Raw genomic sequence first — 18436 nt, forward strand, 5'->3', positions numbered from 1 at the left:
CTTTAAAATTAATTTTTATAAATAATGCAAAATTTTAATATTTTTTTTTTATTTTGTTTTTTAAAGTTATATCAAATGAAATTAGCAATCATATCATGTTTTTGTTGAGCATATATTTTTTAACTTTTAATTCTTATTTTTATTACCATTAATTATAATGTCTTTTTTTATAATTAAACATTAAACTATGTAAACATTAGATATGAATATTAAACTTGTATATATTAGATATGTATATTATTAGATTTGTATTTATTAATATTTCAAAATATGTAAAATTATATTACATATTCACATAAATAGCGATAATAAATAAACGAATTGCAAAATAATAATACAAATTTTTTTTTAATCTATTTCCAGTTCAATTTTCTTCATTCAAAATTATTTTTATATAACATAGAAATATAATATAATATAATTTATAATTATTATATAATATATATTTATTTAATAATATATATTATTAAATAAAAACTACAAATTATAAATTACTATATAAAAATTTATAAAATAATTTCAAAAAATTTCAATCAAATTTTAACAATTTAAATATCACTATAAACTATATATAAAAAGCAACTTTTGTTCGTTATTAAAAATCACAATAATAGCAAAAATTTGCTTCTACATATTATTTTGTCCTTTTAAACGTATTCAATATGAATTACCCGACTTCACTCGTTATACAATTATCTAAGACTGTTAAAAAAGGAGACAAGCGTGATTTTATCGAGATAGTTTATTAAGATCGATCGATGTGAAGAAAGATTTAAGCGGCAACTGCTACAGGTGGTGGTTGAAGCATCGACCTTGTGGCAGATGATAATTTCTCTGAGACTAAATGAGCGATGTGCGATGATCTCTTCCAGACGAATTCACGCGTTCTGTCGTGGTCATCTGCGCTCTCTACTCGTACCTAATAATTAACAAATTGTCCCTGAATAAGCTTGGATGAAGATTTAAATTCACTTGGTAGTTTTTTAATCAATTTTTTTGCCGGTGTTATTCGGTCAAATTAATTATAATTTTATGAATAAGGATGGATTAACATCTGCTATTTAAATATTATTATTAAGTGTATTTCGTAAGATTTATGATTAAGGAGATTAAGTAATGATGAACTATTAGAAATTTAAACATTAGCTTGATGAAATGTAAAATATTATTATTCTGGAGATTGGATTTGATTTGTTATATTTAAATAATTTTGATTTTGAAAATTTTATTCGTTAAAGTATGTTTCTTGGAGTGCTTAAAGGATAAGTGGTATGAGTAATAAAATTTTTAATTCGAGGAAAGTGTAAGTATAAATTTTAATAAATTTATAAAATTATTTTAATAAATTAATAAAATTAACAGCATTAATGGTAAAGTAGTAATAAAAAATAAATAAAAAATAATAATTATTATAATATATAACTAATAATTATTAATATAAATAATTATTAATATTGTATGTTATAGATACAATATTACATACATACAACATTACATTAAAAAGAAATAAGAAAAAAAATAAAATTTTTTTGTTCCAATCTTACCAAGATTTTACTAAAAATTACTAAGAAGATCGAATTAAGAATTTAAAAATATGTTAATATATTTATATATGCAGTTAGATTCTATGATGATATAAATATAACAATATGTATAATTAACAATAGATTAATAAGTTTCAATATAAAATGTAAGTTTCCAAAATTTTTACACTTTATACATTTTATAATTTTGTTCGTGAGATTATATTAGCCTTTTTTTTTGCAATAAAAGTTTATTTTGAATATTTATTTAATTTTTATTTAATCCAGAAGTAGATATTTGAATGTATATCAATAAATATTTTTAGAAATTTTTTTATACGAAAAATATACAAAAGTCATATCTGAAGATTTCGGTGTATCATTTAGTACAAGAAAATAGTGTTATTATTAAAATTATAATTTACAGTAGAGATTTTGAAAATGTGAATCAATCACATCAAGTAGACGTTAATTACACATTCGAATATTTAAAATGTCACAGCATAAATATTAACGAGAATGTAATTTGACAAGCATAGCATATAGCAACGATAACAGAAATTTCAAAATTCTAATGTAATTCATGCAATAAATTATTTTTGATAAAGTATCTTGTTTGCACTTTTTTGAACCTAATAAATCACAAATATTATTTAGATTGTGTAAATATAACAGATGTAGTATATATATATGTATAATATATGTATAGTAGATATATGTCATTTAACAAACTGTATTTTATTATATTATCTTGGAAATTAAAACTAAAAAATTCTATACTATCCTTATCTTGGTTTTTTTATAAAGAATTATCTCATGCTTATAGATAATTTTCAGTCGCAAACTACATAATCTATCTACATTTCTATCTACTTATCTATATATGTATATATGAGAAATCTATCATAGCATCAAAATATCAAAATACAAAGTATTCTAAGTTATTTTCCATAGAAGTTTTTAAGTTTTAGATAGATAGAAGTAAAACTAAAATATGTAATAAAAAATTAATAAATATATATTAATAAATTATATTTATAAATTATAAATATAAATTAATAAATTATAAATTAAAAAATTATATTATATAAATTAATAAATATATCATTAAAAGTTATACCAAAAATATGAAAATTTAAAAAAAATAATTTATTAAATATCTTCTTCAATTAATTTGATACAAAATTTGTGTTAATATAGTTTAGAGTGGAATAGTTTTGAATGGATTTTACAGGCCAAGATAAACTGAAAGAATTATATAAAAATATAAAAATATCAGTTAAAATTTATTTATTAAACAGTTAAAGATATTATATTAGATAGAAACGAAAAGTTTTTATTAAATTCTAATCTTGTTTCACTTTAACATGAATTTCAATTATTTATAACTTAATCAATAAGTCTTATTTTTGTATACCAGTTTTCTTTTTAGCTTATAAAATTGAAAAATTTTCAGAAATGTCGAATATATTAATATTCTCTACAAGTCTTATATATAGTTTTGTATATTGGTTTATTTCAGCTAGATAATTTTATGAAATTAAATTCATATTTATTTCACAAAATAATGTATAAATTACAATATTACAATATTGCATGAAATTAAATATGTAATGAATTCAATACTATATTGATAATATTAAACATGTATCTATAAAGATATAAAGATACTCTATAGAGTTTATAATAATATATATGATTTTATCATAACTTCTTCATAAAACATTTATGAATTTTATTTTATTATATCTGAAAAATTTATTTTCAAACATTTTTTGACAGAATTTTGTACAAAAAAAACTTGAGAAATCAATATAAACATCACGGAATAGAAATTTAATAATTTGACTTAATTTATATATTTAATAATAATAAATTAATTTAATAATTAAACTTAATTTCCTAGTTTTTTGTATTTTTATGTTATTAATATTCTGTATAACTATTAATAATAAAATATAATATCTTATATACAAAAAAAAGAGTTTTTTTGAATTCGAAAAAGTAATTTTCTTCCAATTGAATTTTAAACAATAATTTTTTTTATGAAATTTTTGTGTTTATATAAATTCTCTTATATGTTTAATGAAATTAATTAATATTGATTTTCGTTTAATTTTAAATATTATATATAAAATGGATAATATGCTAAATTTTAGAAAATAATTGGAGAAATTTACAGAAATTTAATTTAGAAAATTCAAACTCTTACAAATGCAATTTTTTTTTTAAACCGGAATGATAAAATATATCACACATCATGCGATCATGCAAGTATTAATTGTAAGACAAGATTGTTAACTAATTATTAATTATTAACTTTTGTACGCAAGAAATTTTGAATCTTCAATTAATTAATTTAAAAATAAAATTTTTATAAATAAATTTGCATCTATTTTTTTATAATAATAAAGAAAAAATTAGATTCTATTTATGTTATATATTGCATTTAGTTAGATATTGAAAAGTTACATATTGAAAAGTGAGATAAATATTTATTATTATCATATAACTAAAGAGAATATATTTTTTAGGAAATTAGTTTGATTATTGTTTTAAAAATGATTAATTATCTAACCATTTAAAAATGAAAAAAATTTTATTCTTTTATAATTCAATATTAAATAACCTTTTTTTATTGTTTAATATACCAATATATCTTAAACTTAGAAAAGTAGCAAATTTAAAGGGATTAAAATTTATTTTTTTAAATTTTTTATTAATCTTTATCTTAATATTTATAAAATAATATTTTTATTATTTATTCTTTTAATTCTTTAAAATAAATTGAAATCTTTTTAATTTCTAAATTATGATGAAAATATATTTTATATTAATACAAAAATTTTTATAAATAAATAATAATTATAAATGTTATAAACATTTACAATCTTTTTGCTAAATTATATTCAATAAATTATGAATTAATAAATTATAGTATTAATTAATTAATAATGAATCAATAAATTTAATACTCATTATTGTATAGTATTTATTAATTAATAATGAATTAATAAATTTAATATTCATCATTACATATTTAAATTGATAAAAATTAATTAAAACAATTTAATGAATTCTAAAAAATTAAAAAAATGTAAATAATTTAAATGATTATCTGGAATAATAATAGTAATAGATTATCTTAATTATTTTTGTATTATTATTGTTAAATGTTACTTAATAATGGATTCTAATTTTCAACAATTTTTTTGAGAACTAAAAAAATTTAAATATTTCAGATAATATTTTGCGTATGTGATTAAAAAAAAATTAAAAAAATTTTTCATGAAATAAAAAGGAAATTCTTATATCAATGAAAGATATTCAACAAACTAAACTAAACTTAAAATGTCAGGAATAGAGATAACCTTAGATATAATATGATTATACTATAATGAAAGTTTGAAAATATTTTAGTAATATTCTAATATTAAAAAGTTGAAAATAATAAAATGACCATAAGATTTTGTGATTATAATATTCAAAATTTATTAATTTTCATAATATATTAAGAATATTCGTAGATTTAAATTTCATCCAATCAATAATATATTAATAATATTTATAGATATCTAATTACTACTTATTAAATTGTGAATTTTTATATAGCCAAAATACGTTCAAATATTTAATTAATATGTCAAAAAATATTGTGTTATTAAAAATATATATTTATCAAATTATATATTTATTTACTATATTAATTATATATAAATTATAATATTTTCAGTAATTTTATTTAGTAGATTTATCTATATAAAAATATATTTTTATGTAAAAATTTTCTCACGATTTTTTAATAAATTATATGTTAATTGTTTTAAATAAGAAATTAACTGAACAAGAAATCATTTTGACAATTTCATGTAATATATTATTTTTAATATTATATATAAATACTCTTTTTATTAACAATAAACTGATTCAGAATTTATCTAGCTTTCAATATCATATTATAACTAGAAATTTTATTAATAATATAATTTATTTATTATTCAATTATTATATAAATAAAATTAATATCAGAAAAGAATATAAAATATATATTTATATCTTTTATATAAAATATATAAAACATTATATAAAACATAAAATATGAAATATAAAAAATATTATATATTTGCATAAAAATTCACCATCTAATTATTTAATATCATTATTGAATAATTGATTATTATATAAATTGTAATATTATATCTGATTTTATTATTTACTTCATTTTTCAATTTTTTGTTTTAAAAATAGTGATAATATATAATAGTTTCATTTATTTATAAAAGTAAATTTATAAAGTTATTTTAAATTTGAATTGAAGAAATGAAATAATATATATAAATATATGATAAATATATATTAAATAATCAAAAAAATTGTATAATTATGATAAAAAAATATAAAATAATCAAAAAAATTTTATAACTATAATAAAAAAATATAAAATAAAGAATCATTTATAAAATTCGTATAGGGATATTTTACAAATATTTAAATATAATTGTTAGATTTAATTTAAATTATATAATAGATCATATTTACAATAAAATTATACACAATAGAATATTTTTGCGCATATCATTCAATTATAAGAAATTTATGAAAATTTATATTTCCGAAAAAATTATCACAAAATTCATAAATTAAAATTTCTTATTTTATTTAATTCTCATTCCCTTGAGATTTTCCTTTCAGATTATTATATAATTACTTATGTAAAATTACTTTTATTAGTACGTCTTTGTATATATTATATATTTATATCTTATAAACTTTACTAACAAATGTTTACTAACAAATGTGTTATTAAAATTTAATGAAATTTTGTAAAATATAATGGATTATACATAGATTTAATTTTTTTCTAATAGAATATTCTTTTCAAGTGATAAAATTAATCTAAAAATATATTTTTTTGATTTTTAAAAAATTTTGTTTATAATTTTATAACAAAATATTTTTATATTCGAATATTTTATTAATTGAATATTTTATTATCCGAACTATATATTTATATTCTATATATTCTTTATTCTAATTGGGAATATTTAAAAAATTAGAAAATGATTAGAATTACAAAATTGATAGAAGTAATATAATATAATAAATTATAATATTGAAAAATTTGAAAACAATAGAAATAAAAAATTTACAAAATATACATTTTATTAAATACAAAAAATTAAAGACATATGTAATTTGACAATTCTCTCTAAAAAAATATGAAATTCCATTTTAAAATTTTATAATAAAAACCATTTTTATATCAATTTATTATATTATATTATAAGTATTATTTTCCTTAAAATGTAAAGTCTGAATTCTATTATAAAATTCTTTTATTCGAATTTTTTATCTTCCTACTAATTCGATAATAGAATATTATAATTAATTATCATAATTAGAATAATAATTTTTTTATCTGAATATAATTACAATTATATCATATGTATTGTCATTTAAAAAATTCATAAAAAAAAATATAAGTTATTATGAAATTGATAAATTCAATAATAGAGAAATAAGAACGATGACGGAAAGATAAATAAGATGATGGAAATATATAAATATATATTTTTGAAAATAATATGATAATAATTAAATAACAGAATAGCTAAGAAAAAAAAAGTAGTAGAAAAATTATCAAAGTAAATTATAATTAAAGACATGAAAAGAAAAAGACATGAAATGAAAAAAAAAGAAAGAATTGAAAATATTTTTAAACAATTCTGAGCATATATTTATAGTTTTGAAATGAAACCAGATAAATCACGTGATAATTAAATTTGCAAAAAAATAAAAAATAATAAAATTTATATAAATTATAATAATCTTTTTAATAAAAAAAATATTTAACATATATAAAATAATCATTTTTAAAAAAATTTTAACACATAAAAGTTTAAAATAAAAAATTATAAAAAACTAAATTATTATCTTTTTATTTATCAACATTAATTTTAAGAAAATAATATTTTAATTTTATGCTTTTTATTTAAATTAGTTAAAAATAAACTAAAATAACTAATTAATTAAAAAAAAATTTTTAAATAAATTTAATTCCTTTGCAAATATTTCTATCATCAATTTCTTTTGAAAAATTTATGCCATATACTGAAAATTACTTTTAGAATTTTAAAAATTAAGCTTTGTGTCTATGTAACAAATTTTTGATATTATCCAATTTGATATCTACTTTCAATAATTTTCAATGAATAAATTCTAAATTTAAAATATAAAATGATAATGAATAATGATAATTTATCTTTAATCGATTGAGTTAAAAAATTTTTTCATAATATAATATAAGTACAATATAAATAAATATAATATAAGTAAACTATTATATTTTATCTTAAGTAAATAATAATACTTAGATAAGTATTAATAAAAATTAAATAAACGTTCAAGAGAAAAATATCATACATAAATTTTTGTACATGATTATTATGATTCTTTATCCATGCAATATATTCAAAAAAGTACTCGTTGATCAACTTACTTGTTTAGGTTGTAAAACTCGAATGGAATTAAGAGTAGCAGCACCACCATGAAGAATTCGAAGGCTCAATTTTCCTGACATTTCTGCAGTGGTTGCAGTCGCGCTTCTCAATTCTTTTTTTGCAGCCCTACCAAATTCCTTTTCGACCTTCAATATAAGAGGGCCAAGAGTAAACATCGTTTTGATCATAGTGTGATCGCTCATCATGTTTACTGACACATCTCCTGATCTTTTAAGGCTTGCAAGTCCATAAAGTGTTGCTTTTGGTTTTTTGGTTTTTTTTGTCTGGAAAATTAAAAGAAATAATATTTAATAATATTATTAATTTATAAAAAATATTAAACATATTTAATCCATTTTTAGCTGTAATTATAATTTTTTTTAATTAATTTTATAATTTTCATATTTTAATGATTATGAAATTTATGTTTATAATAAATATTTTTTAACTTTAATATATATTTTTGAATTTTTTTTAAGTTTTATCTATATAAAATTTTAATTAATATTGAAATGGCTAAATAGATATAAAAGTTAGAAAAAAATGTCAATAGATATATAAATATATTATTTTATATTAAATGAAACGAAACAGAGTGAGATAGTAGTATGATGAAGATAGAAAAACTTAATTAAAAAAAAGTTAAATTAAAATCAAAAATTTAACTAAAAAAATTTTAATGTTTATAATTTGATGAATAAATTTCAATCAATAGTTTTATATATCAATTTTTATATTCTTTCGGCCATTATTAACAAATTTATTACTTAATATTAATATTAATTTTTAATATTTTAAATCTTTAATGATACGTGGAAGATATCTTTAATAATAAATATGTAATATTAATATTCTATATATCTCTTAGTAATTATTATTTACTTTCTTATTATGCTAATGATATTTTAAGAAATTTTATAATGTACAGTATTAGATAATTTAAAAAGTCACTTTGTGATGTAAAAAAATACAAAAAGTATAAAAAAATTTTTTTTTAATTACTAAAATAATTATTTTTATTCTTTTTAATAATAGAATAGAAGAAAAATAAGAAATATTGATTTTATAAAAATCATAATTTTAAGGTGAAAAACTCTTCTTCTTCATTACATTTAGTTTTTTTTTGGAAATGATTGATTATGTTTAATAAAAGTTATCTATTTATAATAATCTAAAAAAAAAAAAAAAGAAATTTCCATTCTTGATATTTTTTTAAAAAATATTTCATGAATTGATATATATAAAAATGAATAATTCCAAATAAAATCCACTATGTATCATTTAAAGCTGTAAAACAATATTGTACAGGTTTCACAAATGATTCTTTGTTATATTTTTCTTTTATAAAATGAAGAATAGAATATTTTTGATTGCATAATGTATTCACAAGTGTTTCTCATTATTATAATGAGCCACTATATAACTAATATTTATAATGAATCTATTTTATAATGAATCTATAATGTGCAAAAATTTCCTTATATACATATAATAAATGGAATGCATATAATAAATAAAATAAATGTTAATAAATAAATAAACACAACTTATTTTTAATATTTTTAAAAGTATTTGTAAATGCAATAAATAATTCAGTCTAGTATATTCTATTTTAATAGTTAAATGATGTTTGTATTATTAGCAAATTATAATTATTACCTTATTTTTGTTGTTGTTATTCTGTTTGTTTGTTTTTTTTTGATTCTTCGTTTCACCACGAGTTTTGTTCGATTTCTTGCTAGTTTGATTTGTTAAGTTGGATACTCGTTTGTTTGTATTTTGCATATTCTTTAATTTCTTGGTACTTGAGTTAAATATTTGTCTGTTTGTAGTAATTTCCATATTTGCAAATTCAGATATGGTAGTATTAGGCTCTTCTTTTTCAATATTAACGGACATGATTGTATTTTCAGTAGTTTCTATTGTTTTCTATAAATTAATTCAAATAATTAATTTTTTAATTACTATTTTTTTTATATTGAAGAAAATATGATTTATAAATATTTTTTATATTTTATCAAAATAATAAATATAATTTCAAATAAAAATAAATAAAAAATTTAAGTAATTTTTCTCCTTATATACTATATGTATATAATTTTCAATATATCAGATGTTTTATTTAAAATAAATCAGCTAATTATTTATCTATTATATGCATATTACTATGTGCATATTTTTGTATAATAACTTCAGAAATTCAAAAGAATTTAATCTTAAAATAAAAATATTTCTTGAAAATTAATTGTCTTCTAAATAATATCTTGCTTTTATTACAAATACTTATATTAAATATATCAATATTAATCAAATTAATAATTTAAAATATTTAAATATTTGATATATTAAATAGATAATAAATAATAATAATATAAATACCTAAAAATTAAATTAATAATATTAATTAAAAAAAAACATTTAAATATGTAATAATTGATATTTAGATTTGATTCGTATTTTTTTCGTATTTTAATTTCATTTTAATTTTTTTCGAAGATTTCGAAAATGCTTTATATTTCGAATATTACATTATTTATTATAAATATATATTTATATATATTTATATTATATAAATAATAATATATATAGAATAAATATTTAATAAAATAAATATAAAATATTTTTTAATAATCATATTAATGATATCATAATATATATATTACATATACATATATATATACTATAAAATTTAACTTACTTGTGTGATTTCGGGAATTTCTTGGATGGTTTTTTCTGTGGATACCACAATTATTCCCAAATTGCTCTTTTTTGTTCCACTTTTATTATTTTTCTTTGTTTTACTCTTATTTTTGTGTTTGTTTGATTTCGTTTTAGCATTTGCGTTGGTTAATTTCACAGTAACTGGGTCGTAATTACTGCGCAAGATTTTATTAATCCTTCCTAAAATATTGTCCACGAAACGATTATATTTCGCCACATAAATCGATGATACATCATTATTTGGTTGCGAATCCATCATACCTGAAATTTACAATTACACACATATTATTAATATATAAATTTACACGTGTAATTTTTTAATTTTGAAAATATCAATTCAAATGAAATATTAAAAGTATTAAATTATCTCTGTTATATCGAAAAATTACATTTTTTAAATATAATTTTAAAACAAATAATTATGATTAATTATAATTATTTCAATAAAACATATCATATTTTCATATTTAATTAGAAATTTTTTTTAGAAATAATTTTAGTTTTGTAAAATTAGATTATTTCCTTTTTAATATATATAATTTATTTTTCAAAAAATAAAAATCAAAGTTGAATTAATAAATTTTTATAATTTATTTATTATTATTTGTTGTTATTATTTAATATAATATTATTATATAATAAAAAAAGAAATTACAGATTCTAAATTAAATTAAAAAATAATAAAACAAAAAATTGTAAATTTAATTATTCACTTATTAATAATTAATTAAAATTCAATTCTTGTTCACATTAGAATTTGAATAACGAAATATTTGAAAATCTGTATTATAAAAATTCATAATTAGACATTTATTAAAATCACTCTTGTTAAAATATTATTTCACAATATTAAAGTCTGTTCTATAGGAATTCATAGTCATGCACTTATTAGATTAATTAATTAAAATCAAGATATTTAAGTTATAAAAAGTTCTATTATTATCCTTGATTTCATTTTTACAAAAAATATTATATTCTTTAATAACATGTGTAATAGATTATTGATTAATCGTATCAAAAACAAAGTCATTTGATATTTTCTAGAATTAATTTCTAATTAATTCACCACTTTCAACTATTTAAAAAACTAATGAATATGTAATTCAAAGAATACATTGTAATACTTTCTTTGGAAAGTATTATAGTATTTATGTTGTACTGTATTATAGTATTTATTTTTTATATTTTATATAATTCAATATACATATAACGAAAAAACGAAAAACGATATTAGATTTTATTTTTTAAAATAGTTGTTATGATAAAAAGAAAATATTTATTTTTATTTTTGATTTTTTATAACCATAAAGAATATATTATAATTATATAAGTAAGAATAATTATATAAGTATTATAAATACATTATATATTATATTTTTTATAAGTTTAAATATTAATGAAAATTTTTTAAAAACTTTTAAATATATTAAATATAATAATAATAAGAAATCATTTTAACAGTAAATCACTTAAAATGCTTTAACAATTTTTATATAATTGTACTTATATAATAAAAATCTATTAAAAATATTTATAAAATATTGAAAATTATTAAGCAGTTATGAAAATTACTTAAAGATTTATTATGTAAAATAAAATAATTTTTAAAAATAATTTAATTGAAGATTTTAAATTTTATTATTTATTTAAAAGAATAATAATAATAAATAATAAAATATATTTTTGAAAAAAAATTTTTACATTGAATAAAAAAATATTGAATAAAATTATATAAATGAAAAACTATATGAAATATTTTAATAATTAAAAAGTACATTTTGTACTGTTATATTTTTTCATATTTTTTATCATAAATAGATTTCAAAATTATATATATATTTTATTTTAATAATTTATTTCATAAAATAATAATTTATTTTTTTTTTATATTTCTATTAATATTAGAAGATATAAATAAGAAATAATTTTTATTATATTTTTTTAATATATAATAAAAATTCGAAAAATGTGATATATGAAAAATCAAAAAATGAAATGTTATGATAAAGAACATTGTTAATATGATAAAATAGTTTGTTTTGTCTAAAATATTTCACTGCTTGTTCAATTGTATCTTTTTTAAGATTAGATATTATCAATATTTGCATTGACGTCAAATTTGTATATTTCATGAAACGTGACCATGTTTATATTAAAATATGCACGTGAAATACTTATGATGTAATAAATGTGTTGAAATATACCTATTTTTTTTCTTTAATAAATTTTTTTTTTTAAAACTCTTTTAAAGTAGAAGTTTTTAACGTATAACATTTAATTTCTTTTATTACTTTAATTTTTATATTTATATATGTACATATAAATAATTAGAATATTTTAATAAATTATTAAAATAGAAAATTATGAAAATAAATATAAAAAATTTCATTATATTAAATATTAAATTTTTTTGTTTATTATGAAAATGTAATGAAAAGATTTATTTTTTTTGTACATTTTCATGAAATTATAAAAAATAAATATAACATTTAAAAATTATAATATTGAAATTATAAAATAATATAAAAAAAATAGTTAAAAATAACTATTGAATTATATTTTTTTATTAAGATTAATAGCAAAAATATTTCAAATGAAAGTAATACTTTTATTTTTTTTATTATATTTGATATTTTTTATGTTTTTATGTTTTTATTTCTTTTTCTAATTAATTATGAAAATATTATAATTAAATTAATTTAATTAAATATATATAACAAAATATTTAAAAACATAAAATAACATTAGTATAAAATGAAATTTTATTTCACTTATTTTTTTTTTTATATTTTCTATATTTTTTTTTATCTATTTTAAATAATGATATTTTTATTTAAATTAAATTAATATTCGTAATATTTTATATAATATAAAAAATATTTTATTAAATATACGATTATTTACAACTTGAAATACGAATTTAATTATTAAATTTAAAAAAAAAGTTTTATGTATATTAATTAATAAAGAATTAGATCTATAGCATTTTTCGAATTTTATCATAAATATCATTAATCCTATAAATGAAAATAATAAGATAATAGAAAAAAAATTACGAAATTAATCACACAATTTATTAGATAATAACAAAATTTATCTATTATTAATTTCATTGATTCATTTCATTGAATAAAGATAATTTATCTTATAAATCCATATTTGTAAAAAGAACAAAAATATAAAACAAATCTTTTTTATCATTTCTATGATTTAAATTTTAATAAAAAAAAACTATTAAAATTTTAAAAATCTTTAATATATTATTTAATTATCTATATTATCATTTTTTTTATTTTTTGAACTATTGAAATCTATATATGTGAAAATAGAAGATTAAAAATTCAATTATCTATCTTATAATCCTATCTTATAAAAAAAAAAATATTAAAAATTTAATGATATAATTTATATTGTTCAATATTTTGTATTATTATTTTTTTTGGATAAATGGAAAAAAATTTAATAACATCAATTACATTATTCTTATATTTACTCTTAGACTTTTTCAGTCTTAAATCTTCCTCAAATTATATAATTTTATAATCCAAATGAATAGAAAGAGAAAACATTAAAAATCATATAATTAATTTTTATATAATAGTAATAACGTTCTAAATTAAAATTAAAACTTTTTAAAAATAATATTACACTTATTAAATTAATTGAATAATAAAACATATCGATTTATTCTTCTTCAATTCTATACAATTTCCAGATCAATTTATCCGAAGTAATATCTTTAATGCTAAACACTCAAATCAAATTAATGCTATTAATGCTCGAGCAATCGAACCACTTATATACGCCGTGGATGGTTTTATAAATCTTGCGGCTAGCGTTAAGCTATGCGATAAATGGACACGAAAAAAACTTCCGTGTGCCGACCTCAATGAATTAAGTTCGTAAGAAAGAGCGACAATGTTAACGGTATATCGGAATCCTACAGCGAAGCTAAACTGGTCTTCGATCTGGGCCACGACCTGCTTCCTATTCACCTACAGACCTATCTAGGTACATGTAAAACATATATGGACAACCTTACTCGTGTCCACTAAAAACTCTCCCCGGTCGTTGATCTTGTTCCAGCCACTTTCATCCGAACGATGAGAAATACAGTTAGTCTCAAAAGTATTTGAATATTGATGGTAATTTTAATTTCTATATTTTATATATTTTATATAAGATAATATCTTATATTAAAATTTCTAAAATAAGAAATTTCTAAAATAAATATTTTATAATAAACAAAATATTAATTGTATATTTTATCATTTTCTAAATTCTCTAATTCGATCCAATTTTACTGGCAATTGGAAAATATAGTAAGTATAGAGTAAGAATAATTAATAAAAACGTGATTGAAAAAGTTATTATTACGAATTTCTATATTTATATATACATATTTATTTATATATTTTATATATAGTTATTATATATATAAATATTTATATATTTATATTATATTTATATCCATAATTGTTAATTATAAGCAATTTTGAAAGTTTAGTTCTAGAAATTAACAAAATTTTATTTAAAAATGTCCAGTTTGGTATATAAAACTTATTTTTTTAAATTATAAACAATTTAAGTTTATGTTAGATAAAGTGAAAATATATAAATGAAAAAAAAATACATTTTGAATTTGTCTTATAAATTATATTATACTTTGAATAAGAAACTGTAATTGAATCAAGATATTTTAAATAAGCATATTGTGAAATTTTTTGAGATTTAAAGTAAAGGTCAATGGAAATATGATTTAAATTATTATACAATTATAACGAAAAATTTTTAGTGCCAATTAATAGTCAAAATTAAATAATAATATATCTCATTGTATCTATTTGAAAACAAAATAGCAAAAAAAAAAAAAAATGATTGAAAAAAATATTTTTAAAAGATATCATAATATATATTAATAAAATATCAAAATTTAGATAAAATTAAGAATGATGGATAAATGATATAATACAAAGATAAAAAAAAAACGAAAGATGATGACATAAAAAGAAACATTTTTAAATAAGACATCGAATCATATTCTATTAAAATATTAAAATATTTTAACTATTTTAATAATAACAATGGCAGATATATGCTTTTATTTGTTTTTAGAGAAAACATAATTGAAAAGAAATTTTTTTAAAAAATATAAAAATAAGAAATATTTATTTTGGATTACATGGAAGTATTATAAAGTTTAGAGAAAATTTCAATTATTAATTTTATTAATTTTATAAATTTCTTTCATAAACATATTAGAATTGATAAAGAATTGATATAAACTATATGTAAAGAGTTAATAAATCAATCAATCAATTAAATTTAACATATAATGTTTACAGAAAAATTTTTAAAAAATCATTAAAAATTTATGAACAAATAATAAAACTTTAAAATTAATTTTTTTAATTCAAATTTTAAAAAATCTATATATTAAGAAAATTTTATTATATTATATAAGAATATATTAAGAAAAATTTTTAATACATAAATTAAAATAAATTTATTATTCATCAATAATTTCCATTCAGTTGAAATCAATTTTTAAAAAAAAATTAAAAGAAATACTCCATTAATCATTCATTTTGCAATTTAAAAAATACTTTTTTTATAACAATTAATGTCATTAAAAGAATAATTTAATAAATAATACAAATACTACAAAATTATTTAAGATATCATTATAAACTGCATGAAAAATATAAAAAATATAAAAAATAAAGAAATATCTATTAATTTAATATTTTTTTGTATTTCTTTAATTTAATTTATTTAAATATTTGAATATTTTAGCATGTTTAAAATATGTTTAAAATAAGTTTGTCAACATAATATTTTTTTTATATTTATCACAGAAATTATCTATACATTTAAAAATTGCAATAAATAATTCATATTTTCACATCATAAGTAATATAATATTTAAATATAATAGAATTCTATTCATATTAATTCAAATTATACTCAATATAATATAGTTATTAATTAAATCTTTAATTGAGCTTTTATTTATATCAATGAAATTATAGTCAATAATATTGCCTAAATTAATTAAATTTTGATTAAACAATTTTTGAGAATTACTTCGATTGAATCAATAACAGAAGAAAAAAAAAAGAAAAAAAAAATTTCCCAAAACAAACTAAATTGACTAAAACTTCTTAAATAAAAAAAATCCTAAAAAATATTGATGATTAACACATATGATAATTGTTCTTTCATAAGATTTCCCATTCTCTCTCTATATGAAGAAAATACAATCACGTGTCCTATAATCGAGGACAAGCGGCAGCCATGACTTTGGTTGTGGGTCAGGGTCGTGGACGAGAGAAGTCTTTCGCGCTGCTACACACGCTTACATTTAAACTGACTGGGTCAATGGTCTCATTTTGTTTTGGACCGAGTGCTCGGTGAAAGCTGAGAAAAAATTTCAACCCAGTCACGTCTTTATTGGATCTTGCACAGTTTTATAGAAAGTTAATTGGTTAATTAAAAATTTTGATGCGTTTTTGCGTACCGTTCATTTCGTTTCGATTCGTTTCATTTTATCGTTGGTATTCCTATCGTTTAAATTGTTCCAAGATTTAATTAGTAATTATATATGCACCTTTTTTTATATTGGATGCACTTCGTTTACTGTGATAATTGAGTGTTATTTTGTTGGAATGTGCAATAATACAAATTTGAGTGTATCAAGGAATTTTCAAATTACATTAATTTAAAATTACTTTCTAAAACTATTGAAGAAATAACATATTTTTAAAATAATATATACAATTTATGAAATATTTTATACAAAAAATTAATTTTTATAATGGTTTTAATAGTCAGTATTAAAGATTTATTATGGTATGTAGAAAACTATTATGAATTTTATATACTTTTTATTAATAAAATCTTGTTCTTATACAATCTTAAAATTCTTATGTAATTTAAAACATTTAAAATCTTTTTTTATAGTCGTATTTTCGATTTATATTATTGTTTCAGCAAATGAACCATATTATTATTAATGTTATATTATTATTCTTACTATTATATTATTATTCTTATTAATGCATTACATCCTTAATACGATTATTACTGTATTTATTGTTTAATACTTATTTTGAATGTTATTTCAAGATAAATTTTCAATTTAAAATAAATGTTATTTCTCCAAATAACCAATTTTATTTTGTAAAATATTAGCTTGCTCTAAATTTTTTTAATTGTTCAAATAAAAAATATGATATCGATATAAATATTTTAAATATCAAATAATAACTAATATTATTAATTTAAAATAATTTTTAAGTTATCATTTAAAGTAATTTATTAAATTTTTTTTTTAAATATTCTATTGAAATAGAAATAATTTTATATTCAATTTTGATAATCTAATAATTTAAATCATTCTTTATTTTGTAATGTTCAAAAATAATAATATATATTAAAAACATAATATAATAATATAATAATATAATTATTATATTATATTTTATATTGATATTTTCTTCAGAAATATGGATTTTATTTAACATTTTCATGAATTGTAAATTATAAAGATAATTAGCAGATATTGTTCCAAAAATAGTTGAAAATATTTAATTTGAACTATGAAACATAATTTCTTTAGTAACTATATTTAAATTAAAAAAAATAAAATAAAATATTTTTAATTTGAATTTAAACTTGATTTAAATTAAA

The 18436-nt window shown here is 16.3% G+C and overlaps 2 protein-coding genes across 6 annotated transcripts in view; one reads left to right on the forward strand and one right to left on the reverse strand.

Moving 5' to 3' along the window:
• The window catches only part of LOC108002410 (putative phosphatidate phosphatase), a 141714-nt gene that overhangs the window by 115975 nt on the left and 7303 nt on the right, over window positions 1-18436 (forward strand). The window lies entirely within an intron of this gene.
• The window catches only part of LOC108000123 (protein PFC0760c), a 33917-nt gene continuing 16208 nt past the window's right edge, over window positions 728-18436 (reverse strand). For all 4 annotated transcript variants that reach the window (XM_017060301.3, XM_062081556.1, XM_017060302.3 and 1 more), the window contains 4 exons: window positions 10722-11005; window positions 9683-9952; window positions 8023-8307; window positions 728-919 (listed from right to left, as the gene is read on the reverse strand). In XM_017060301.3, the coding sequence (XP_016915790.1) occupies window positions 773-919; window positions 8023-8307; window positions 9683-9952; window positions 10722-11005 (986 nt within the window). In that variant the 3' untranslated portion in view covers window positions 728-772. The remainder of the gene's footprint in view (window positions 920-8022; window positions 8308-9682; window positions 9953-10721; window positions 11006-18436) is intronic.

This window comes from Apis cerana, linkage group LG11 (genome assembly GCF_029169275.1).
Source record: "Apis cerana isolate GH-2021 linkage group LG11, AcerK_1.0, whole genome shotgun sequence".
NCBI lineage: Eukaryota > Metazoa > Arthropoda > Insecta > Hymenoptera > Apidae > Apis > Apis cerana.